The sequence below is a fragment of the Urocitellus parryii genome, chromosome 9, assembly GCF_045843805.1.
Source record: "Urocitellus parryii isolate mUroPar1 chromosome 9, mUroPar1.hap1, whole genome shotgun sequence".
In the NCBI taxonomy this organism is placed as follows: domain Eukaryota; kingdom Metazoa; phylum Chordata; class Mammalia; order Rodentia; family Sciuridae; genus Urocitellus; species Urocitellus parryii.
In genome coordinates, this window is record NC_135539.1 from 131,872,572 (window position 1) to 131,896,942 (window position 24,371).

The following is a 24,371-nucleotide window of genomic DNA, read 5'->3' on the forward strand; positions in this document are numbered from 1 at the left end:
AGGTATATACAAAAAAAAAGTCTTAGATTGTTCTCAAGAAAAGAGTTCACCCAAAGACACAACGAATAGTTTTTCATTCATCATATCTTTAAGAACATCTATATATCCCCAGTACCACACTCAGGCCACACCAAATTGAGGGTTACAAATATTCAGATTTTATTATAAATAAAATACTGTTCTTTTTTTTTTTAAACATAAAAAATGCCAAGTGTTGCGTTTTTATTAACCACCCTGGAGAGCATGACTGTAGAGATTAAGGCAAACAGCTAAAGTGAAGGCACATACAAAAGGCCACAGTTGGAATCAAAAGGGAAAATTCCAGGGAAAAATAACAGTTTCTATCCCCTGTGACACCCAGCAATCTGCAGCAGCCATCTGTCTGTTTCATAAGACAAAGACAACTGCAGCGATACAATAAAATAATGGCTATATTGCAGGAGTGGAATTAAGGTATTGTCTTGTAAAGAACTTTCATTTTAAAAATAAAATTCTGTTTAAAAATATACCACACAGATGGAGGAGAAAACCTCTCAAACAAACCAAAACAACAACAACAAAACCCCACCATGGCCTAAGACTTGCTGGAGTGAACCTGTCCCAATTGTCCTTTCAGTCCTTTCCCTGCAACTGTGACCAAGATGCACAGGTGAAGTTGTGGCCACTTAATAAGAGGAACCAGCCGGGAACCACTGATAGGAAAACCTGGCAAGAAGGGGCCATCCCTCTGTGGTAACAGAACGGGCAGAGGAGAGCAAGAGTGAAAGCGTGGGCAGGCCCAGTCAGGACCTTATGGGGGAGTCTGGTACACCCCAAGGAGACGGAAACAGGAAATGGGACCAAGAAGTGTGCACACTACCCCTCCCGCCTCCCCATCAGCAGCACGGCCCCAGATGCCCTCCAAAGCCCGTCATAACGCACTCCCTTATCAATGCCTTCTAGCTCATCCCTGGCTACCTAGATCCCCCTTGGCAAACTTTCCTGATCCCATGCATACTGGAACGGGCATTAAGAACAGTGCGGGGTCCTGGGGATGCCGTGGAGGAGGCCCGACTCCCTCTATGGAGGAAAGCGTGCTGATGTCGATGTTAGACAACGGACAAGCTGCAAACACGAGGAGGAGAGCAGCGTCTGGGACACAAATACAACCCAAGGAAGTCTAGATGGAAGGAGAGGCGGCAAGGCAGGAATGACAGGCCGGTGAAGAGGAAAACTGAGCCAAGATGTGAACAGACAGTGCTGTTCTAGAAACAGGACCAAGCATATTTACATAAACTCCTTACTCTATAATCATGATAAACGAAAAAAATTCACACAAAAATATAAATTTGAAATAATTAATAGCACCAGTGTGTCAGATAATAGTTTCTTTCCCCCCGCTACACAAAGTACAAAGTTGCATAGTGTTAAAGGCTATATGTGAATCTCAAAGGCAGGTTGGTAGGAGGGAGGGGGGGCGTGGTAGGGAACTGTCACACTGTGGTCTTAGAAAACCACAAAGCTGAGGACCGAAGGCTGAGAAGCCCACTAGGAAACTCCACACAAGGTTCTTCCCTCTACACCCAGAGGGGAGGTCTACAGTGGGTGAATCACAAAGTGCAGGAACTAGGGTGTTGGCTGCTGCATGAAACAGTGCAAGCATTTGCCACCAGGATTTGGCAGACAACAATGTGTTCTGAGGAATTCCAGAAGGCGGAAAAAGAAGACTGGAGCTAAGGGTCAAATGTTCCATCTCTCTCCAAAAGAAGGAAAAACCATGCACACGTGAGGTCCTGACACTACAGGTTCCACCTACGTTTCATCCCTCTGCTAGAAAAGACTAGGACGAGGAGGTTGTTCTTGTGTTTGTCAAGATCTTAGGGACCAAGTGCTGTCTGACAGGTATTTTAACACTAGTTCCAAGAGTAACATACTAAAATAGCTCTGGGATGTTTGATTTTGAAAGAAACTTTAGTGGTTATCATCTCCCTGTTTCTTCAGAGTAAGGTCCATTTATAAGAATATCAGAAGAGGTCTACTGGTCTAGTGGTGAGTGCAAGCTGCCCATCCAGATTTAAATTATCAGCTGCCCAAAGATCTGAAAAAAAGCTTATCTTCCTAGTCAATTATTAACATAAGAGAAAATCTTCAGCCTTGTCAGCCACGTTCTCCTGGAGACTCTCATAAATAACTATACCCTGACCCATGGATGGCTCAGTTCCTAAACTTAAACAGTGAGCAGGACTGATGGATGGCTACCCACATTCTAAATGACCAGTCCCTTTGGCACAGGATATTTATTTCCTTTTGCTTACAAGGAGGAGGTCAGAAGATGCAGACGCACTTTCTTCATCCGTGGACTGGGTATACTGGCCATCACAATGCTACAACTAGTAGCCAGACTTCTCCTTCATAGAAACAAGAGTACTGAGACTGAGGAGCTCTGCTGGTGTCGATGCAAGAGGGGAGGGATGCTGCCCTGGCATTCGAGCATTCACAGGACACCAGTGCAGGATGTCACATCCTCCTGCAAACTGGAAGGGAAAATGTGGGTAAGGTAGCAACAGGAGTGGAAGAGAGACTTTATTAGATAGAACCCTTTGTTCCCAGTTCAGGATGTTTTAATTGCTTCTCTTTAAACTCTGTGACTTTTCCTGGTTCAAAAGGACAGTGATGAAGAGCAGCAGAGAAGTGGGGGTCTGAAAATGTAATCTTTGTGTCAAGGCACTCTGTGGCCTCACAAATGGTCCCCCAGCAGGGGATGCTGTCTTCTAGCCCTCTCGATGCTAGGGCTTCTCGATGGACGGGGTGTTGAAGCAGCCGGACGGTAAGGTCTTCTTGATATCCTCCAGGTTGTGGATGTCCTTCAAGATCTCCTCGATATCGCGGGTGTAGTCCATGATGGCAGCCTCCTGCTTCCTGGCTTCATTCTCCAGGTCGGACACTTTCCTGTCAAGGTCACTGGCCTTCATTTCGTCTTTGGCTTTGTTCAGGGTACCTTCAATCTCATTGAGCTTGTTCAGGTCCACTGTGTCCAGCTGACCTATAGGGCCAGAAAGCATAGAGAAGAGTACAGACACCTTCAGCAAGACCTAGAACCTCACTCAGGTACCTCCGGGAGCCTTTCTCAGCATTAACCCAGCAGCTGCCACCACACCATGGTGGCCCTGACCTGCGGGTCATCATTGTGTACAAGGGCACAGACACTGCAAGCCAAGCACAAACACTGACCCGGCCCAGCAGAGGTGGGTCAGAACTTATATAAGATATTGGGCCAGAAGCTTTTTTCTGAGAAGACAGTTCTTTGCAGAACATTTTCTCAATGCACAGCTACAGTGTTCTGTACCCTACACTCCAAGTGTGGTTCAGAAGGTCACCTGGTAACATTTAATGCCCTTTCCAGGTTTCTACAGGTAGTCTGTGTGTCATTTTAGTGCCATCTGAAGAATGCAAAAATTCCAAGGCAGGGAGAGCCTGAGCCCTCAAACTCCTAGATTCCAGGGAGGATGGGCTGGCTGGCTGGGGCACTGTCTGCTTCGGGGAACTGGACACTGTTGGGAACCTTCCTATGGAAAATGGCCAAGGCTGAAATGCTGACATAATTTCACCAAAGCCTCACTTTGAATGAAGCAAGAAAAAGAAGGCTCTGTAACAAATGAAAGCAGATACAAGTGACAGCACTTCAGGCATATTCCAGCCGATCAAGTTCTCATAAGACCATTTACCTCAGTGATTCTCAGATATTAAATAATTTGCCCAAGTATGTATAACCACAAAGATTCTGACCCAAGTCTGACTAATTTTAAAGTCCAGTTCTTTCTTCCACGAACATCTCTCTCTTCTAGCTAACTTTCATTTTAAACCCACCAGCTGGCACATTGTTTATTATTCTTGACATTTGAGACATTAAAAAAAAATTCCCCCTCAAAGGGGGAAAAAAAAAAAAAACCAAAACGAAACAAACAGCACCAAACAAAACACACCAATCTGTAAAGGCTAGCAAATTAAAATACAATGCCTCACTCTAAAGAGTCCAGGCTAGAGTACTGCCACCTTGTAATAGAATTTGGTGACAAAAGTACATCTGTCCAAAATGAAGGATGCTCCCTACCAAGATGGGAACAAGGTTTCCATATGCTTATCTTTCCTTAACAAATCAAGTTTTTTTCTCTCTTTCGGCATAAAATAATTGTGCTTTAGTCGGCAAATGAACAGAATTCCAGGCAATGAAGTCATGCCCAGTTTAAAGTATTCTTTTATTTTATCACTGAAATTCTTTTAAAATTCCTCAAAGACATTCTGCTAATGGAATGAGCTAAGAAAAAAAAAATATTGATTAATTGCCCCATGAACCTGGACCAAAAATGAACCCTATAAGCTGGCAGTGTCTCTTCAAAATTTAGACAGTCCCCAGACTGTACTGTTTTCTTTGGATTAGGGTCCACAGAATGCACCTGGTAAGCACTAGTGGATTAATACATCTGAGTCATAATTCATTTTGCTCTTTAAAGTTGATGAACATGTGAATATTATAATTAATAATTCAGGTTGCTCTTAAAGGTTCCCTTATGTAAGACACATACTTATTTTATATGGCACTTTTAAATAAGCAAGAACTAGAAGAAGTATTAATAATTCAATGGGTTATTTTAAAGGGATTCATATATTAGTCTGCCTTTGAGTGAATGATATCCAATCCCAGGTACAGTGTGACTTATTCACACAGAAGAAAAGGACTGCGCGTGGTCACTTACCCAGTTGCTCCAAGAGGTCGTTGATCATGTTGAGGAGGCTGTTCACTGAGTTTTTGGCCTTTCTGGCGTTGATCTCAGCTTCCTGAGCAGCCTGGGAAGCCTGCAGGGGAAAAGGATAAGCCATACAAACAGCTCTGACGCTATGTTTTCATCTTCTCTGGGTATATTCTGTTGGCCCAGTGAGCCAATAAATCGAATTTTCAGATGCTTTCCCCTTCTCTGATCATGAAATAATGACCTCTCACTGTAGGTTTTTGCTTTCCTGGGGCCACATCTTCAGGTTGAGGGTACTGCTAATTCTACCCCATGGAACCATCACCAAGAGGCAGTCAGCATGCCTACACTCGTATTTGTATTAAAAAACAACAACAACAAAAAAATCACTATTATCTTCTCTTCTCAGGTTCTCGCTTGAGAACACAGGAAGGTGTATTCATTATAAAACCCATCACACAGAACAAGTTATTTTTTTAAGGGTGAGTATAAAAACTCCATTTTAGAACCAAAACATGTCCTTCAGGGCACTCTTAGGGACTTGATTATTAGAAACTACCTATTCTTAGAACATTTTCATTAGCAACTGAAGCTTTTCTGTAAATTCCCCCTCAACCTGCAGCCACCCAGCCACAGCCACACACTCCCACGCTCATTTACTGGGACAATACAATTTACATCTTCAAAACCAACCAAACGTTGATATTTGGGAAAATTCCATGAAACCTGAACAAATACACTGAGCATGAGTCACAGGAAATAACAGTGGAAGAGGAAGTGTCTCAATATCAGAAAACAGATGCTCTCACAAATAAATCCAGTCAAGATAGAAATGAGTGGCTCAGAGCTCCCTGGTTCACTTTTCATAGTTTTCAGGGTCGAAGTATTAAAACACTTTGGGATCCATACATACAACGTAAAAATTTTAAACAGAAAAAGAAAGCAAGGCAAAAACCCTCCACAAACACATGATTAATCTCTGCTCCGAGGGCAGCTGTTCTCACTGAGCCGCACAGGCTTTTCTGAATGTGCTTGCAGGAGACAGGACCCTGCTGTGGCCGCCAAGAGCAATCGCACTGCATCTGTCCCATGGGCTGCAGCCTCCTCTCTCAGGAGCCACCCCAACCTTCAAGCTTCTGCTTTACAAAATATGGTTACAGACCCAAACAATACTGGCTAAGTGCTGGCCTTTCAGACTTGATAGGAACACAGCGGGATAGTGTATGTGAGGGTTGTTTATGTTACTCAGAAGTTATTTACCAAAAGTAACAAAAGATGGATCTTCTTTCTATTCTTTAAACTAAATCCATACCCTTTTCTGAAAATGTAGTGTCTCTACGACCAGATTAAAAATGAAATCACTGACTCTCAGCACATTATGAGAAATCCCTATTTTTACCACATGGGAATTTCCACTTGAGCCACTCTGTCTGTCTCACAGAAAATTAAAACAATCCAAACAAAAAAGGAAAAAGTACAATAAAATCAGGTGTTTTCACAGAGATGCTTCCTGTTATCAATTCTTCAGGCCTTGTGTTCCTCCTTCCTATCCCAAGGTGAAAATGACCCACAGTGAGAGGCCCTGTTTTTCTTTAGCATCAGTGAAAGAAAGAGTTCCTTCCTTACACTGAAAGTATATAAGTCAACAAGTTCCTGAATATCATTACTGTGACTGCTACAGTCAACTGGGCAGGAATATTCCCACTCTGTGTCTTAAAGTCTTCCTGAAGCAAAATACAGCACAGAACAGAAAAATGGACCCTAATTCTTCCTTGTTCCTTGGGCCATGTGTTCATAAATCAGTTTTGTTGCCAATGGTCTTATGTACACACGTCCTTACAAAAAATAAAAAAGTTAAACTGAACATGAAGCTGGTGTGTTTTGGTGGGGTGATGGTAAATGCTACCTTCAAATTTTCTTATACGAAAGAAATCGATCTTTGCCTCCAGGGAGCCAGCCATGGGAAGGACTAGGAAGGGAACTGACTTTTCATAGCATTCCCTTTTATCCCTTTTGATTTTATACCACTTATGCATTACTCAATCAAAAATATAGACATTTTAAATGTCCTAAAACCCCAAGTTGTAAAACAAAGTTTTGTTTTTAATTAAGAGCAGTTTTGGGACAGGACCATTGTGCAACAGAAGTCCTGGCAGAAGATCCAAATTCTTTGTCTTCTATGTAAGCTACTAACCCAATTCTTGACCAGCAGATGCAATGAAAAACAGACTCCGTATCAAAGACACTCTTCCCCTCGGGATGGGGATCTTTACTATTGAACACCCTTCAACTCTCTACCCACTCACAAGCGTGCCAAGCCTCTTACCATCCCTGCCATCATCATGTCCTGGTCGGCATCGTCTTGTTTTCTCTTCAGCTCTCTCTCTGCTTCCTGTAGCTGCCTCAACATACCGTTCACCTCGTTATCCAGATCTGTAACTTCTGCAAAAGTCCTTTCAGCTTCTGCCTTGGTGCTAGTAGCATTCTAGGCACAAGATAAGCAAATTGCTAATTTTTAAAAGCCTTCCCTTATCCGGAGTATGGCCCTACTCCTTTTATAATTTGTAAAATGTTTCAAAAATATAATTCAGAAAGAATAGCACAGTGATTTCTACCAAGGCTTCTACTGTATCACCTAATAACAGTTATTAAGAAAAACATGAATACCTAACAAAACAGCATTTTACATTTTATAAAGTGCCTTTCTTTGCATTCTCTTTTTCAGTTTCTGAAGTTCCCTGTTACTGCTATTTTTAGTGGAGGTCACAGAGCTAGCAAATGATAAACATTTTATAGAGTACATTTCCAACCACACCAGGTCAATTAGACTCTTTCCCTTGGATACATTTTAAATTCAAAGCTAGCCTGATTCTTCTGGGCAGTTGATCATAATGTACAAAAAGGCCTCCATCCTGAAATATGAGTATATTATAAACATACTTAATTAAAAATCTTCTAACTGTTCTAGAGAAACTAAGACATTTATGTGACCTGAGTTTTAGAACCAGCTCCAATCTTGCCTTTAGAGAGGATAAAGCCAGCAGAGAGAAATCACTGTTATGAATATAAAGGATCCCAGTGCAGCAGCTATGGAAAGTCTATACGGGGGGACTTGGGAATGGCGATGTGCTCGAAAGGGGCAGGAAAGCTGTGTTCATACAGCATTCTATGGAACAGTGAGAAAGATGTTACCTGTCCAGGTTCAGGAAGTATGTATGTCTGGGAAGTGCGGAATTTTTTGTAGAAGGGCTCCAAAGCCCTCAGCAGCTGTCCCACTTGGACAATTTGTATTCCACACTGATTTACTATAGAAATGTATAAAGGGACCTTTTTACTGATTCTTCCTTTTCAAACAACATGGTTACCTACTCTAAAGCCTAGTTAAAAAATAAAATAGGGATGGGTCAGGACAGATTTGCTGGAGCTGAGAAAAGACTCTGCACAGGCCTGAGGGCCTGGACAGTGGCTGGAGAAGGTGTGAGGGCTATTCTGGCAAGGAGGAGGTGCACACCTGCTGGACGGCGCTGGCGATCCTCTCAGCCTCGTGGGCCTTGTTCTTGGCCTCGGTGGCATCTGCTGCTGCATTGCCCAACGCCAGCTGTGCTTCCCTCGTCTTCTCATTGGCTTCCGCGATGGTCTGGTTGATGGCGGGAATCCTCCTCAGTGCCTCCTCTGCAGCTGTCTTGTTATCGTTCACGCGTCTATCAAAATCTAAAAGGAGTTCAGGGAAAACATCAAAACGCAACTCCCAACAAGCAAAAAGGAATTTTTCAGGGACCTGCAATTATTTCACAAACAATAAAAATCAGGAAAAAAAAATGAAAGAATGGCTTGAGTTGAAATCTTACAAAGCCAAGTACATGCACATCTCTACATAGGTTTCCCAAGAAAAGTTGTAAGGATGTGCACCTGTTTCTGGAAAGAGAATTCTCACTTGAAAATCTGTTTTGATGCAGAGTGTTTAGCATACCATTGCTACCACCCTGGTGATTTTACTATCAGGACAACTGAGCTAAGAGTTCTGAGTTCTGTGACGCAGGTGCACCACTTTTAAAAATAAGAAAAAAGGATGACTAAAGAGGTTAATGTGTGGAGCAGGACTCGAACCCAGGCCTTCAGATGCCACACCAAAGCCCATACTTACAACTATTATCCTATAAATCTTCCTTTTGGAACCTATAATTTTTATCAGTAGAGAATCCATTGCTATGCAGTAAATTGGGCATATTTCTTTTCTATCCAGGGTGAAGAATGAGATGTCAGAGAAAATGAAAGATGACAACCTTCATTTACCAACATGGGTCAGCTAAAAAGGTAGAACTTGGTTATCAAATGAGTCATTCTCATGAAAATGAGAATTTTCATTCTCAAGAAAATGCTTTTTGTTTGTTTGTTTGTTTCTGAAGTGTGCAGGGGTAAAATGACATGAGCATTGGGATTTTTCTTGGAAACACTTCAGCATAAAAAAGTAGTGTGTCAGTGATGAACTAAGTGTGGTGACAACTTTGGTGACTGCTGAATCTAGGTGATGAGTAGATGGGACTCACTATGCTACTGTCTTTCATTCTGCATGTTTCCAGAGATTATCATTCTAAGAACTGAAGGAATGAAATGGCCCAAGTGGAAGAAATGTCCCAAGAGCCCCATCATGCATGACCTCTCATACCTTTCAGGTTGTTGAGAATGTCATTGGCTTCTTGTAAGGTATTTCGTCCTTTTTTAGCAGCTTCTTCAGCAAGAGCCTTGGCAGCATCCGCTCGGGCCAGGAGTTGATCGGCAGTCTGCAAATGCAAGGCATATCAGAGGACAACCTGCCAAAGCCACCACTTCCCTCTACTAGCAGACAAGGCGCCTCAAAGCTTCTGTCCTGAGACGCTGCAGCATAGGGCATGCTAGCCGCCAGCTGGGACCAAGAAGGTGGTCCTGCACTGAACACTTTATGGTTTGCTACCTCTGCTGCTGTTGGACTCAGATGACACCTGGAATATTACAATGTTGCCTCCAGAAATGAAGCAACCTACAAATCAAACTGACCTGCTGTTCAATTTTTCCATTCTCCAGAAGGTTCTTTACTTCAAGCTCCTTCCCTCTCATGTCTTCTCTGAGGTCTTCATAATCCTTTAACTTCTGGTTAATCAGATGTTCCAGGTCCGCAGCTTCTTTCTTTATTTTATTTGCTTCACTCTGTGAAAAGCAAGGAAGATGACATAGTGATATTTTTAGAAGAACAGCCCAAGTCAAGATTTTGTCAACCTTTTTAAAATGAGACACACTTTTCACCTAGTGAAATTCACAGTGCTTACATAGTTTCATGAGTTTTGACAGATGTAGTTACCTGTGTAGCACCACCTCAATAAAGATACAAAATGTTTCCATCACCCAAAGAAGTTCCTTTGCACCCCTTCCCAGCCCCTCCACCTGTCCCTCCCTATTATGGCCACTGTTCCAATATCCTCACACATTCATCAAATTTTTGGGTGCACAGACAAGAGAGTACATGTATGGCTGCAGAGATCTAAACCTTCAGCTGTCAAGTCAACACCTCATATACAGAAAGAGAAACAGTGAATTTCAAGTTCAATGTAAAACACATGTTTATCTAGGACTTTGCATGAGAAAGCATGATTAGAACACAGATATAAAATAAATACTGTCAATTCCCAAATACCTTTCATGCCCAGAGCATCCTGACACAGTGCTTTCATTAAACCATTACCTTTTGTTGCTCCTCATATCTCCATTAGACAGTGCCTGGGAGGAAGGGTCTAGGCATATGATGCTTTAAGTAACTGAAATGTGCTATAATTTATATTTATATGAAAGATATAAGATGATTATTCATATCACTAAAGTAGTCTGCTATTAAACATTTATAATCAGAAGACTCTTCACCTTGATAAGATCTATTAGTGTACTTAAAATAGAACTTAGCTGTACTGGTGAGTCAGGGCTGAGAAGGGAGGAGTAGGGCAGTCACAGGCTCTTCTACAGACTAGAGGGGACAGCACTGGCAACCACGTCATGCGTACCTCCAGAGCCTCTGAGTCCACGGGAGCTAGCTGAGCCACACTGGCGTAGATCTCCACAGCTTTGTCTCCAGCTCGCTTGGCCTCCTCGTGGACTCGGGCTGCTTGCTTTTCTAGATCCTGTGAGATGTTCTTTGCTTGTTCATACCTAAGGAACAAATTATGAAATTTAATAAAAACAGCTCCTTTTAGCATTTTAATGTTAACCAGATTCAACCCAGTTTACACCACCAGGATATCATTCCCAAAACCTCAAAGGAAATGCTACATTAAAAATGCTCTCATTTTAATGCCAACGTTTAGCTAAAATTTAATTTTGTCATTACTTTCTATTTATAACATAGTTCCTATAAACAGTTTGAGTATTCCTAATCCCCAAATCCATAATTCTCCAAAATCAAACCTTCAGAGCACCAACATAACCTAATAACATAACAAATGAAAAGCTTCACACCTGACTTAATGTGATGGGTGACAGTCAAAATGCAGGCACACTGAAAATATGTATGACATTTCAGGCTATGTGTATGAAGTGTATATGAACATAAATGAATTCTGTGTTTAGGTTTGGGTCCCAGTCACAAGTATGTCATTATGTAACTGCAAATATTCCACAATATAAAATAATCCAAAATTCAAAACACTCTGGTCCCAAGCATTTCAGATGTGATTCTCAAACTTGTACTTTCTTATTTAAGACCCCTTTAAAGATCTACAAGTATACTCTGTTTGCTCTATTACATTTTCTCCCTTCTTTTTCCAGTTAGTATGTAGAATTTTAAGTATCATGACTAGTCTTATTATCATTCTGTACAGTTACAGTAATTGGATCAAACAAAATCTCTGTGGCTGCACATCCCCTGCTTTAATTACTCTGCCATTTCAAAAGCTCAATTAACAAAAGAAATCTTACTGCATGAATGCACATCCTGAATCCAAAGCATTTAATTCCTCATTGAATTGGTGTTATTTACAAGAATATTTGAGGGTCTGAAAGCCACTGTTAAATTATACTCACTTCCTATTAAGCTCTTCAATCTCGACTGCTGTCTGATTTTCTCCTGCCAGTGTTCTCAAAAGCAGATTATATGCCTCAGTTGATGTATCATTGGCTGTTTTTGCTACTCGTACAATGTCATCAGCTTCTTGTTTATGGCTAGACACATAAGAGAGAGAAAAAAAAATCAACCACAGAAGAGACCATCTGACAGGAAAAGAAGTAAAATTTGGGTAATGCTTATTTGATTATATATGCGTACACTAATGAGGGTTGAGATCTCCAAATATTGGAAAATCCCATTCATTTGGAATTTTACAATCATTTCAGTGGGGCTAAGTTTACAAAAAGTGTTCTATAAATTGAAAAAATGCAGGGGGGGAGAGTATTTCCCAAGATGAATTAATGATATAAAATTTATAGGGACAGTAAAGGGAGGTACGGGGAGCAAATATTTTCTACTGAGATATGAAAGTAAAGCATTTTTGTTGTAAAGTTAACATGAAAAGAATTTAAAAATTGAATTCTACTGAGCTGCTTAGACTCTATCAACTTTAAGACTCTGAAGTTAAAAATCTAAAAAAGTATGTTTTTTTTTGAGATATGCAAATATAATCTTGCTACAAACCGTTGTATTCTAACTCTTCAAGTGACCACTCTAATTTCAAAGTAGAAAGAAGAAGATGGTACACAGAGCTGCTGACATCTCAGAAGGGAAAGTAAGTCTTTCAGAGCGACCCATCTGAGGGGTGGTTCAGAACACCCAGCTACACCCTGGGAAGCTACACCTTAACCACTAAACAGAATTACCGTTCAGCCAGCTTTCGGGCCTCTTCTGCCAGAAGAGTCATGTTGTTTGGATCTCCTGTAGACTCCGGCTGAATGATTGACTGAAGAGGAAAAAAAGCATTTATTCTCAAAGGACTGAAGTGCTTAAATTTCAGAAAGCAAGTGTCAAAACTAAATTTTTGTTAGTGTTAGAGAGAAAAAAGACTACTTCTTATTTTCAGAGATCTTTATTAAATGATTTTACAAATGATTTCTATTTTCAGCAAAGGAAGATTAAACTGCCAGTTACAGAGAAAGAATAAAGTGAGAGGAAACACAGGTGTCCCTCGTTTTTACCCCATGGGTACTGTCTCACGACAAGGAGGGACATGGCTTTCTGGTTCGGGGGAGCAGCAGGGGAGGAGCTGAAGAACGCATCACCGCCCCTAACACACTTGCCACAGTTTTCCAAAGGGCTCCCCGCCACCCCTACCTTCCCACACACTCACCACATTGGCAGCTGCGATTTTTGCTTTCTCAAGTTCTCTGGAGGCAATTTCAATCAGCCGTTCTGTGCTCTCCACTCGGGCCCGTGCTTGTTCAGCCAAATTTCCAGTCTCCTGGATGGTGTTCCAGATGTTCTGCAAACGGCCGATTTGGCTATGCAGAGTGTTATTCACCCTCTGAAGGCGATCCATCAAGTTCTGGTCCACATCTGTAATGGTATTGCAGAAGAGACGCCATCAATGATCTGAAATGGGCATGATGTCTAGCGAGAAAACTGAGGCACTGTGTATATTGACCCTTCCAAATCCAGCCTCTTCCAGACAAGCTTCCCCACAGCAGAGCTGAGCAGTCTGTACCGCTGCCATCAATGGGTCTCCAACTGCCTGCCCCTGAGTCCCACCTGACTTCGAGGCCCTCTTTCCCACTCACCACTATATCCCCAGCCTTACAGAGAGGTTGGAAAAGAGAAAGCAACAAAGGATTTTTTTTTAATATTTATTTTTTAGTTATAGGTGGACACAATATCTTTATTTTATTTTTACGTGGTGCTGAGGATCGAACCCAGTGCCTCACGCATGGTAGGCAAGTGCTCTACTTCTGAGCCACAACCCCAGCCCACCAAGGATTGTTTGATGAAGGAAAGAAAAATTGATTTTGATATTCCAGCACAGGCCAAATTTAATCATAAATACACAATGTTGTTAAAAATGCTGCTAGTCTTGGAAGCTAAATGTACTTCAAAACTTGGGGAAAAAAACTGTGTTTAAAACCATATCGACATACGGCATATTCAACTCACTTTGTATTTTGAATTAAATAGACTGTTGCTGCAACCCTTTCCCCCTTGTACATATGTAATTCTTTTAATTGGTCTCTGCTTTTAAATAGCTCTTTAAGTTGCTCTTTATTAATAATACTCAACTTAATACCTGGATCCTAATAAACCAAAAGATATATATAAGCCCATGCAAACATAAGCCTGCCAGTATTTGAGGTTATATTAATACACAAAAACCATTGAGTAGCTGGGTGCAGTGGTGTATGCCTGTAATCCCAGCTGCAAGGGAGGCTGAGGCAAGAGGATTGTGAGTTCAAAATCAGCCTCAGCAATGGTGAGGCACTAAGCAACCCAGTAATACCTGACTCTAAATAAAATACAAAATAGGGCTGGGGATGGGGCTCAGTGATTGAGTGCCCCTGACTTTAATCCCTGGTACCCCCCTTAAAAAAATCATTAAGTCATACTCAAAACTGACCAGTGAGGGGAACAGAATAGAAAGCAAGAAATAAACTCCACAACTACAGCCAACTGCTTTTCGGTGAAGTTGCTAAGAACACATGTTGGAGAAGGGACAGTCTTTAATAATGGTGCTGGGGAAACTGAATATCCACATGCAGAAGAATGAAACTAGAACCCTACCTCTCATCAGTTACAAAAGCAACTCAAATGGATTAAAGACTTAGAGGTAAGACCTGAACAATGAGACTCCTAGAAGAAAACACAGGGGAAATGCTTCAGGACATTGGAATGGGGAAGAATTTTTTGGACAAGACCCCAAAAGCAGAGGAAACAAAAACAAAAATAAACCAATGGGATCAGAGCAAATTCAAAAAGCATGGCAAAGGAAACCATCAACAGATTGCACAGAAAACCTCCAGAATGGGAGGAAATATGTGCAAACTATCCATCTGACAATGGCTTGGTATCTACAGTATATAAAAACTCCAAAAATTCAACAGCAAAAAAAACCAAATAACCTGATTTAACAATGGGCACTTGACCTGAATAGACATTTTCAAAAGAGACATACAAATGACTAACAGGTATATGAGAAAAAATTTAACTTCACTAATCATGAGGGAAATGCAAATTAAAACCACAGTGAGGGGCTAGGGCTGTGGCTCAGCGGTAGAGCGCTTGTCTAGCATGTGCAAGGCCCTGGGTTCGATCCTCAGCACCACATAAAAATAAATAAATAAAATAAAGGTACTATGTCCAACTACAAATAAAAAATAAGATATTAAAAAAAACATAGTGAGACAGCATTTCATCCCAGTTAGAATGGTTATAACCAAAAGACCAAAGATAATAAATGCTGATGAGGATGTGGAGAAAAGGGATCCATTACACACTGTTGGTAAGAATGTAAATGAGTACAGTCATTATGGAAAACAGTATAGAGGTTCTCCCCCAAAATTAATAACAGGCCTAGCATGGTGGTGCATGCTGTAATCCCAGCTATTCAGGAAGGCTGAGGCAGGAGGATCTCAAGTTCAAGGCCAGCCTAGGAAACTTAGTGAGGCCCTAAGCAACTTAGCAAGACTCTATCTCAAAAGAAAAAAACAAAAAGGGCTGGGGATGTGACTCAGTAGTAAAGAGCCCCTGGGTTCAAAATATAAATAAATATAAATAAAACCAGATACATAGTGCAGCAATGTTTATCTCTCTAGCAAAATAGAAACCAGTATGTGTAAGAGCTGTCTGTGTTCACCATGAGTAAGAGATGGAAACAAGCAAAATGTCTGTCAACCAATGAATGGACAAGAAAATATGGTATGCATAATGGAATATTATTTGGCCATAAAAAGAATGAAATCTTGTCATTTCAACATGGATGGAGCTAGAGATAATTATGTGAAGTGAAGTAAGCCATGCACAGAAAAACAATTACCACGCAATCTCACTCATATGTGGAATGCAAAACAGTTGATCTTGCCAGGCATGCTGGTGCACACCTGTAATCCCAGCAACTCAGGAGGATGACAAGTTTGAGCATCTCAGTGAGACTCTGTCTCAAAATAAAATAAAAAGAGCTGGGGGTATAGCTCAGTCATGGAACACTTGCCTAGTATATGCAAGGCCCAGGGTACAGTCCCCCAGCACTACAAAAAACAAGAACAACGTTAATCTCATAGAATGGTAGTTATCAGAGGATGGAGAGAGTAGTGGGTGGGGGGAATAATGAAAAGTTGATAATGGGTACTAAGACATAGTTGCCTGGGAGCAGGAAGTTCTGGTGGGTATAACAAAACAGGGTGGCTATAGACAACACAGTAAGTACAGTTCAAAAAGCCAGAAGAAAGGATTTTGAAAGACTTTACCCTAAAAAATAACAACATGTTTGAGGAGACAGAGAAGTTTAACTTGATTTAAATACCACATCATCTACACATATATCAAATAACTACATTAACCCATAGTATGTACAATTTATATGGTTTTAATAAATAAATTTAACTTTAAAAAATGAACCAGTTCTTACTTCAGCATGATGCTCAATGTAAAAAAGAGGTCAAAGTTAAAAACAAATGAGATTAATAGTTTCAGAAAACAGCATTTGAAGCAGGGCCACCAAATACATGTGCAAAGGTGATCCATTGCACAACCTTGGCCTAACTACACACAGGGGTCCTGCCTGGAATGTCACTTAGGCAATTCCTGAATAATCTTAAGAAAATACTAAGAACACAAGCTTAGATCAGGGAAAATCATTTAGATTTAGGAGGGAGATGCAGCCAGTAACATCTGAGAAGCCCCCTCCCTTTAGACCTTCAAGAATGCAATAGTTCTTGATCTTTTTGTCCAGTTCTTTACAGAAACAATAATATCTGAAAAAGGAACAGATAACCTAACTGGTAGGTTTGCTTCAAATGCCTTCCAATTTCAAGTGTCTACTTGCCAGACTTAATGCATCGTATAATCTCCTTTTAAATTTGTACAATAAACACTAGTTTCAACTACAAATGAATACTAGGGGATAAAAAAGATAAATAATTACAAAGACACTTTCATTCTTGGCTAGTTTGAACCTCGGCAGGCAAGGGCAGCCAGGAACTCTGTTCATAACTGAGATCTTAGGGAAGGTGACACTAGCCCCACCTGACTAGGATGCTTCTAGAGCTTTCAGATGCAGCAGCCCACTGTACTCTGGCTCAAAGAGGTATGATGGCTCCCATCAGAGTTTCCATCCAACTTAATCCCCTTCCAGGGCAGAGGAAAAAAGGTAGCAATTGGAGCCAAAGAGAGTTATGGATAGCTGGGCTGCATCAAGATGCTTGGAATGTAGGTGCCCAAGCTGGGTCCCTTCCTTTCTTGCTCTTTGACCTACTCCCGTGGTTGCCAGTACTGCACCAGAGCTGAGTACTAGACCCCTGCTCTTTGCTGGACTGATCAGCACTTTGGATATAACCCCATATTCAATTTCTCATATATATGACAAGATAGATGTGAATCAGCTGTCCTATCTAAAACCAATACAAACATATAAACAATTTATGTTAAAATAAGCTATTGACCTCTCATTATATTTTCAATCTCTAAAAACTGACCTATGGAACAAAGTCTGGACTCTCATATTAAAATCAAACTGGCCCAAACGAGATACACTCAATTACTTCCTCCTCTTATCCAATAATCACATAAAGTAAAATTTCTATACATTTGAAATATTTAAAAGAAGAAAGGAGAAACGTATTGTTTGTGTTGACCTATGACAGGAAGGCCTCTTCATACAACTCCAAATGGACAGATTTATAAGCTCAATGGTGAAGTCAATCATTGCCGTCTCAAGTATACTTTTAATGTACATTTATTTTGTTCATCTGTGAACTCTTGCATATCAGCTATGGGAAGCCCCATAACATAGCTGGCCTGATGGAGCTGGGTCTTTCTATCTTTTCACTACTGGTGTGTTGAGCAAGTGCCTGGATTACTATGGTACTCAAAGAGTGCAAAAAGGACTTGCCTGAGTTTGAAAATGCTTAATTCAGGGCTGGAGTGGTGGCTCAGCGCTAGAGTGCTCATCTAGCATGCATGAGGCACTGGGTTCCATGCTCACCACCACATAAAAATAAAAAAGATACTGTGTTTACCTAAAACTAAAAAATAAATATTTAAAAAATGCTTAATTCACAGAGTCAGAAATAAGAACAAGACTTTGAAGTGATTTTTTTAAAGCCAACAATCAATTATTCAAAATACTTTAATGTTTAAAAACTAAGTTGTCTCTTAAAGTATATAAAATATTTTAAATTGTTTCCTACATCTTAAGCCCATCTCTTCTTTGTTATCAATCTCATCAGATAATGTGCAAATGACTAATTTAATTGCAAAGGACCTTAATGATAACATAAGATGAAAGCCTATGCTTTTCTATAATGTTACTAGTACATCTGTTTGCTAATCAAATGAAAAATTTCCTAAGTAGGCACTAGTTTGTAATGTTTACTAACTGTTGCATAGTCAGTAGCTAGATATTCAGTCAATGCTTAAAGATCATGATTTTTTTTTTTATGAGCGTCCTTACTAAGGAAGCAGTACATAAAAAAATAATTAATAATTAACTTACAGGAGTACTTTAAACATTGAGCTTCATCTCCAGTCCTTTTTTATTTTGTTTTGAGACAGGGTCTTGCTAAGTTGTTGAGGGTCTGGCTAAGATGCTGAGACTGGTGTCAAACTTGTGATCCTCCTGCTTCAGCCTCCCAAGCAGCTGGGATTACAAGTATGCACCACTGTATCCAATTCAAACTACATTTAAAGCCATGGTGTAATGGAACAAATCTATGAAACATTTAAATCTGAATAGCAAATATTTTTGATACATTGGAAAATTACCTTCTATTATATATTTTTTTAACATTTATTTTTTAATTGTAGATGGACACAATACCTTTATTTTATTTCTTATGTGGTGCTGAGTATGGAACTCAGTGCCTCAAACGTGCTAGGCGAGGGCTTTACAGCTGAGCCACAACCCCAGCCCCCTTCTATTATATCTTAAAGCATTAAATTGATGATTGTTTTTTGAAATACTATTCTGTAAAAATACATATTGTACAAGTAGTTTAAAAATTGAGAAAGAATTTTATAGAACCTTACTAATTAAATGAATTAGGAACTACATCACAAATTTACATTTAATTATGTGTACCTTTGACATCCTGGGCCTCACGAAGGAGGTCCATAACCTCTCTCTCTGCTTCCTTTAGCCTATCCTCAAAGGCTTGATCTGTCACCATCTCATCCCCAGTTCCAAGGTTTGCTATGAGACTCTCTAATTCCTGGAGTTTCACTCGATGATCAGCAACCTGAACATGATGGAAGAGAAAAGGGAATGAGCTCCACTGTACTTACTGCGGGAATTTCAGAGGCACTCTGTGAGTATGTGTTAAATAGATGTGATGGGTACTTTTCCTTTTGTTTCTCTGGCTTCAAAAAGAAGCCTTCCGGAGTGTCACTTCCTGACTTTAAACATCACCTGCAGACAGTTCTTCAGTTCTGTCCTTTCCCGAGTGGTAGATGATCTTCTTGCTTTTTCCACTTACCTCTGACAGTATCTCGAATTTAACATCCAAAACCAGACCTCTAAATTCTGTTCTCCCTGAGCATCTCAGTGTATAGCATATCTAGCTACCCTAAGCAGAAGACTCAGGATCCATCCTTGATTCTCCTCTCCCCCAGTCATGCCCTTAACGCAGGCATTTATGCAACAGGATGGTGGTTCCTATTCTGCCCCCCACCTATCACCATCCTAATCATAGTAGTCAGAGTGCTCCTCTTCAAATGCAAACTGGATTCCCAAGCTTGGAAGAGTTTTCCAGTGCCTTCCCACTTGATTTGGAATAAGGTGTGAACTCTATTCTAGGGTCACCATGGTCTTACATAACCTGTCCCTACCAAACACTCCAGGCTTGTCCCAAGCTACTCTCCCTTCAATCAGGAGGCGCCAGCCGCCCTGGCTTCCAGGCCCTCCCACGCCAGGTTCCTTTTGTTGGGAACAACCTGTGGTTACTTGGCTTATTCCTTTTCACTTATTCCTTCTTACTTGGCTCATTCCTTCTCATTCTGAAGCTCTCACTTCACAGGAATTTCCTGAAAGAGGTCTTATACAAAGTAGTTTCCAACAGTTATTCTGTTTATATTCTTTCTGGCACTTATCTCAATATGTCTTGCTTATTTTTTAATTTTTTATTATTTCCCTCCTGACTAGAACATAAGCATCTGAGAAGAGGGATTATGTCTATGTTGTTTACCACTTTTTCTCTGGAACTGTGTGTGTGCTAAGTTTTCATCCAACATCTGCTGAATGAATGAACGAACGAATGAACACACTATTGACAGCTTACCTTATCCTTTACCAGCCGGTAACAAGCTGGACATTCCTGGCAGCCAGGCCAGGAACGATTGTAGAAATAGTTCTCTTCGCACTGGTCACAGCGGTTTCCCACAAAGCCTTCTCTGCATTCACAGCGACCATCATCTTTGCACTGGAGTGAACGAGACCCCTCAGGATGACAGTCACAAGCTGCAGTAGGGGAAACAGTACATAATAAGCAAAAGGAGGACAGGAACATTTCCTTAACTCAGACTGGTAACAATAAGCTAATTCTATTACGATTATAAGTCGACTTTGTTTTACAGACCTATTTATGAGAAACTAAATGGTTAAGTCCACTTATCAGAGAAGACAGATAATTTTATTTTAAAGTAAAAATAAGCCTTAAAGTAAAAAAGAGGTCAAAGTTAAGAACAAATGAGATTAATTTGTAAACATGCATCCTTTAGGACATGCTTCATGTTATTTAATAGTTACAGAAATTATTAAACTAATAAGTGCACCTTTCATGCACTTCAAGAATTCATCTATCTTCACCTCTCCACTGCCTAACATTTCTCTGAAGAATGAGAAAACCCAAATGCTAATGCTTCTCTTGCATTATTTTATAGTTTGTTTACTCACTTTGTTCTCTGAACTTAGTCAGTGACTTATGCTACATTCCACAGGAGAAATGAAGGAATTCAGAAAGCAAAAACACCAAATTGTTCCAAGGCCTAATTCTAGGCAAGTGTTTATGCCAAAGAGAAGCAGATGTTTATATGCAACCGTCCCAGAAGGGGCCCCAGGATGGGAAGCAACCACGGCCAGTAAGTCAATGAGCACACTGCGAACAGGATCCTTCACTGTTTCATTGTCGGCACTAAGAATGGGACCAATAAAAAAAGCTCCACTAAACATAGTGAGCAAGCTCAGGAATCCAAGGGGGAGCTTTCTTTGGAAAAAAAAATAGAAGATTGAAAAGAATAAAAAACATTTAAAAAGAAATATGAATAAGGTAGTTGCAAAGAAATCAGGGACGTCCTTAATTTCTAGAGTTTTAGACAAGGAATATTCATGGAATAAAGCATCTATGATGCTTTAGGAATGGCCCTGACCATAAACCAGGGGGCTGAACAGAGGCTTGTCAAAGTCCTTTCTTCTCTCAGTTGCTACTGGAATCAGGGGAGACTTGGCATTACATGCCACCAACATGTCTTACGTTTACAGCCTTCAGGTCCAAACCCAAAGTGGTTGACCTCACAGCGCTCACAGTGCTGACCAGTGATGCCCGGCTGGCACTCACACTGGCCGGTGCGGATGTCACACTGCCCGTTGGTGGAACCCAAAGCATGGCAATTGCACCTGAAAATGAACACAGGACACTCCTAAGGTAGGAAAAGCAGACTTTAGACAAAACTTTGTGGCTTTGTTTCAGGATAATATTAATTCAATCTGTATGTTTAAAGGTTGTTAAGACAGAATGTTAAGGGTTACTAAGCCCCCAAGGTTCAAGTTATTTTTATGAGAGCTACTTAGAACCTCTTTTTCTAGCTTAACCAATACCAGTGTCTCTCCACACTGGTACTGCATCAGCCCTGCCCAGGAGCTTTGAAAATAGGAATTCCCAGGTTGCAACCCTGGAGGGTCAGATTCTAAGTTTCACAGAAAGAACCTGGTAATTTATAACTTTATTAAGACATTGCTCAGTTGATTCTGACACAGCTGGGGCCACTTCTTTGTCCCATTAGCCTATTGACAACTGTTCAGTATTACCCTTAAGGGTGATTTTCTGTATCAGGCACTCAAATCATTCCTGAACAAAATCAAGCCATTATTAATTATAACATAAAAATTCACTTCTTAAAATACAAAAATAGCAAAGATGACTTCCACCTATCACCAATGCCTCACCTCTCACAGCCTTGTCCACTCTGTAGGTTGTAGAAGCCAGGGTCACAAGTACCACAGTCCCGGCCGGACACATGAGGCAGACACTCACACTGACCGGTCACAGGATTACAGCTGCTCTGCTGCCTCACAGTGCCATATGGATTGCAACTGCAAGCTAGGGAAGGAAGAGAGAGAGCAAAGGATGGAAATCACCTGAGAGAAATACCAAATACAAAGCCACTCACCCGGCTTCCAATATGGAAGCTGCTGGGCACATGTGGCTGTTGAGCACCTGTAACGTGGGTGGCCAGTCTGAATGGAGAGGTGCTGTAAATGTGAAAACATGCTGGATTTTGAAGACTTAGTGTGAAAAAGAACATGTATCTCACTGATGATTTTTTATTAATTATTTGTTGAAATTATAATTGTTGGCTACATTAGTTTAAATAAAATATATTAAAACTGCTTTCTCCTGTTTTAGTTTTAAAAATTAAAAAAAAATGTGATGGCTAGGGGCTGGGGCTGTAGTCAGCAGCAGGGCACTTGCCTACCACATGTGAGGCACTGGGTTCGATTCTCGGCACCACATTTTAAAAAACAAAAACAAATAAAATAAAGGCATGTTGTCCATCTACAATTATAAATTTTTTAAAAAAAATATGGCAGAAATTTTTAAATTATGCAAGCGGTTTACACTGTATTTTTATTGGACATGGCTGCGTTAAACCAAACAACTATGTGTATTTAAAGAGACACACAACGAATCTGCAGAACAAAGGTGTATACCTGTGACAGGATTTGACCAATGGCTGATTACCTTTGCATTTGTCTGCTGGATTGGGAGCCAGGGGATTTCCAAAGAATCCATCTTTGCACCGGTCACAATAGAAGCCCGCAGTGTTATAGATGCATTTCAGGCACTCTCCTGTCGAGCGGTTGCAATTTCCCACAGCATTGGGATCAATGTTGTCATTACATTGGCAGAGGCGGCAAAGCCTCACAGGGCCATTTCTACCCAAGGGGTCTCCAAAGTAGCCATCATCACAGAGCTCACATCTCTTACCTGGGGATAAGACAATCTGATGTTATGATAGAAAGGTCTGGTGCTCAGTTACCTGGTCACAAACAGTGTAGTCTAGCTATCAGATGCAAGATGATATAGTTCAGTGGGGGGTAGGAGCCCTGGGTTGCAGCCCCAGCACTGGGCCAGATCAGTGGAGTGACCCTGTGCACATCTCCACTTCCCCATGAGAAACACAGGCTCTGGTTTGCCTGCCTCACTACAAATGTTCTGATAATTAACCAAAATCATGTATTAAAAAGTGCTCTGTAAATGAGTCAGGCCCAAGGATTATGAACCTCTCCAGTCCCAAGGGATGGCAATGCATATATGTCAGTCTTGGCTGACACTACTAAAAAAGATGGAGTGCCTCTCTCAATACCCTGGGTGTCCCAGATGACAGGTTGAGGAGGATCATCCTCTCAACATATAACAGGCCCTTGCTGTCTCTAGTTGAGCAGTGTCAACTAATAAAGAATCAGAGATTTCTTGAAGTGAACTTAGAAATCATACACTGCCACCTGTTCCTATCAGAGCTAAGGGCACACACGGGTTAAATAACTTGCCCACAACCAAATAAATGACAGAAAGAGAAGCAAAGCCAGAAATGGGCTCTTTCCCCTGATACTAAACTCCCAGCTCCTCATCCTTCCTTTTCTAGTTTCTGACCATCATTACTCAGGTATTAAAAGTGCAAAGGCTCTTTCTATCTTTGTATTCAAAAGGGCCTAAATGAGCCTAGAGGTTTTGGAGAACTGCATGTTCATTTATTCAACAAATATTTACAGAGCATCTGCTGTAGGCCAGCATTGTTCTAGGTTGTCAGGACGATGCGAATGAGGCGGTCCTTGCTCTCCTGAAACCTGCTGCAGCTGGGGGAACCAACACCCAGACATCCAAATAAACAAGACTATTTCAGATAGGGATAAGCATAAAAAAAGTTAAAAGAGCGCAAACAAGATAAGGTGATACAGTAAGAGTGACAGTGACTTTATATTGGATAAGAGAAAGTCTCTTTGTGAGGAAACACAGGGATGAAGATGGAAAGTCAGAGGGAATAGTGTTTCAGAAAAACCAGTCAAAGCAGAAGCAGTTAAGAACCAACCCATGCAGGAGACTCTGCAATCTGGATTTCAATTTAAGTGCAGGGAAAAGCTCCTGGGGTTTTAAAAGTGCTGTGATCTGATTTATACTTAAAAAGGATTATTTGGGCCTCCACATGGAGAATGGTTCTTAGGGGAGCAGGTGAAGCAGGGGAGGCAATTCCAGGTGAGAGATGACAGCAACTGGAACCAG

General features: G+C 40.8%; 1 protein-coding gene across 1 annotated transcript in view; it reads right to left on the bottom strand.

The window, feature by feature from the left end:
• Positions 1-735: 735 nt before the first annotated feature.
• Positions 736-24,371, bottom strand: part of Lamc1 (laminin subunit gamma 1) — a 110,821-nt gene continuing 87,185 nt past the window's right edge. Inside the window, exons 14-28 of the mRNA XM_026392892.2 lie at positions 22,833-23,078; positions 22,037-22,190; positions 21,345-21,487; positions 20,154-20,332; positions 18,959-19,115; positions 13,028-13,233; positions 12,561-12,640; positions 11,772-11,909; positions 10,757-10,901; positions 9,762-9,911; positions 9,394-9,508; positions 8,239-8,438; positions 7,054-7,212; positions 4,734-4,833; positions 736-3,022 (exon numbers count right to left, since the gene is read on the bottom strand). Of these exons, the coding sequence (XP_026248677.2) occupies positions 2,766-3,022; positions 4,734-4,833; positions 7,054-7,212; positions 8,239-8,438; positions 9,394-9,508; positions 9,762-9,911; positions 10,757-10,901; positions 11,772-11,909; positions 12,561-12,640; positions 13,028-13,233; positions 18,959-19,115; positions 20,154-20,332; positions 21,345-21,487; positions 22,037-22,190; positions 22,833-23,078 (2,429 nt within the window). The 3' untranslated portion in view covers positions 736-2,765. The remainder of the gene's footprint in view (positions 3,023-4,733; positions 4,834-7,053; positions 7,213-8,238; positions 8,439-9,393; positions 9,509-9,761; positions 9,912-10,756; positions 10,902-11,771; positions 11,910-12,560; positions 12,641-13,027; positions 13,234-18,958; positions 19,116-20,153; positions 20,333-21,344; positions 21,488-22,036; positions 22,191-22,832; positions 23,079-24,371) is intronic.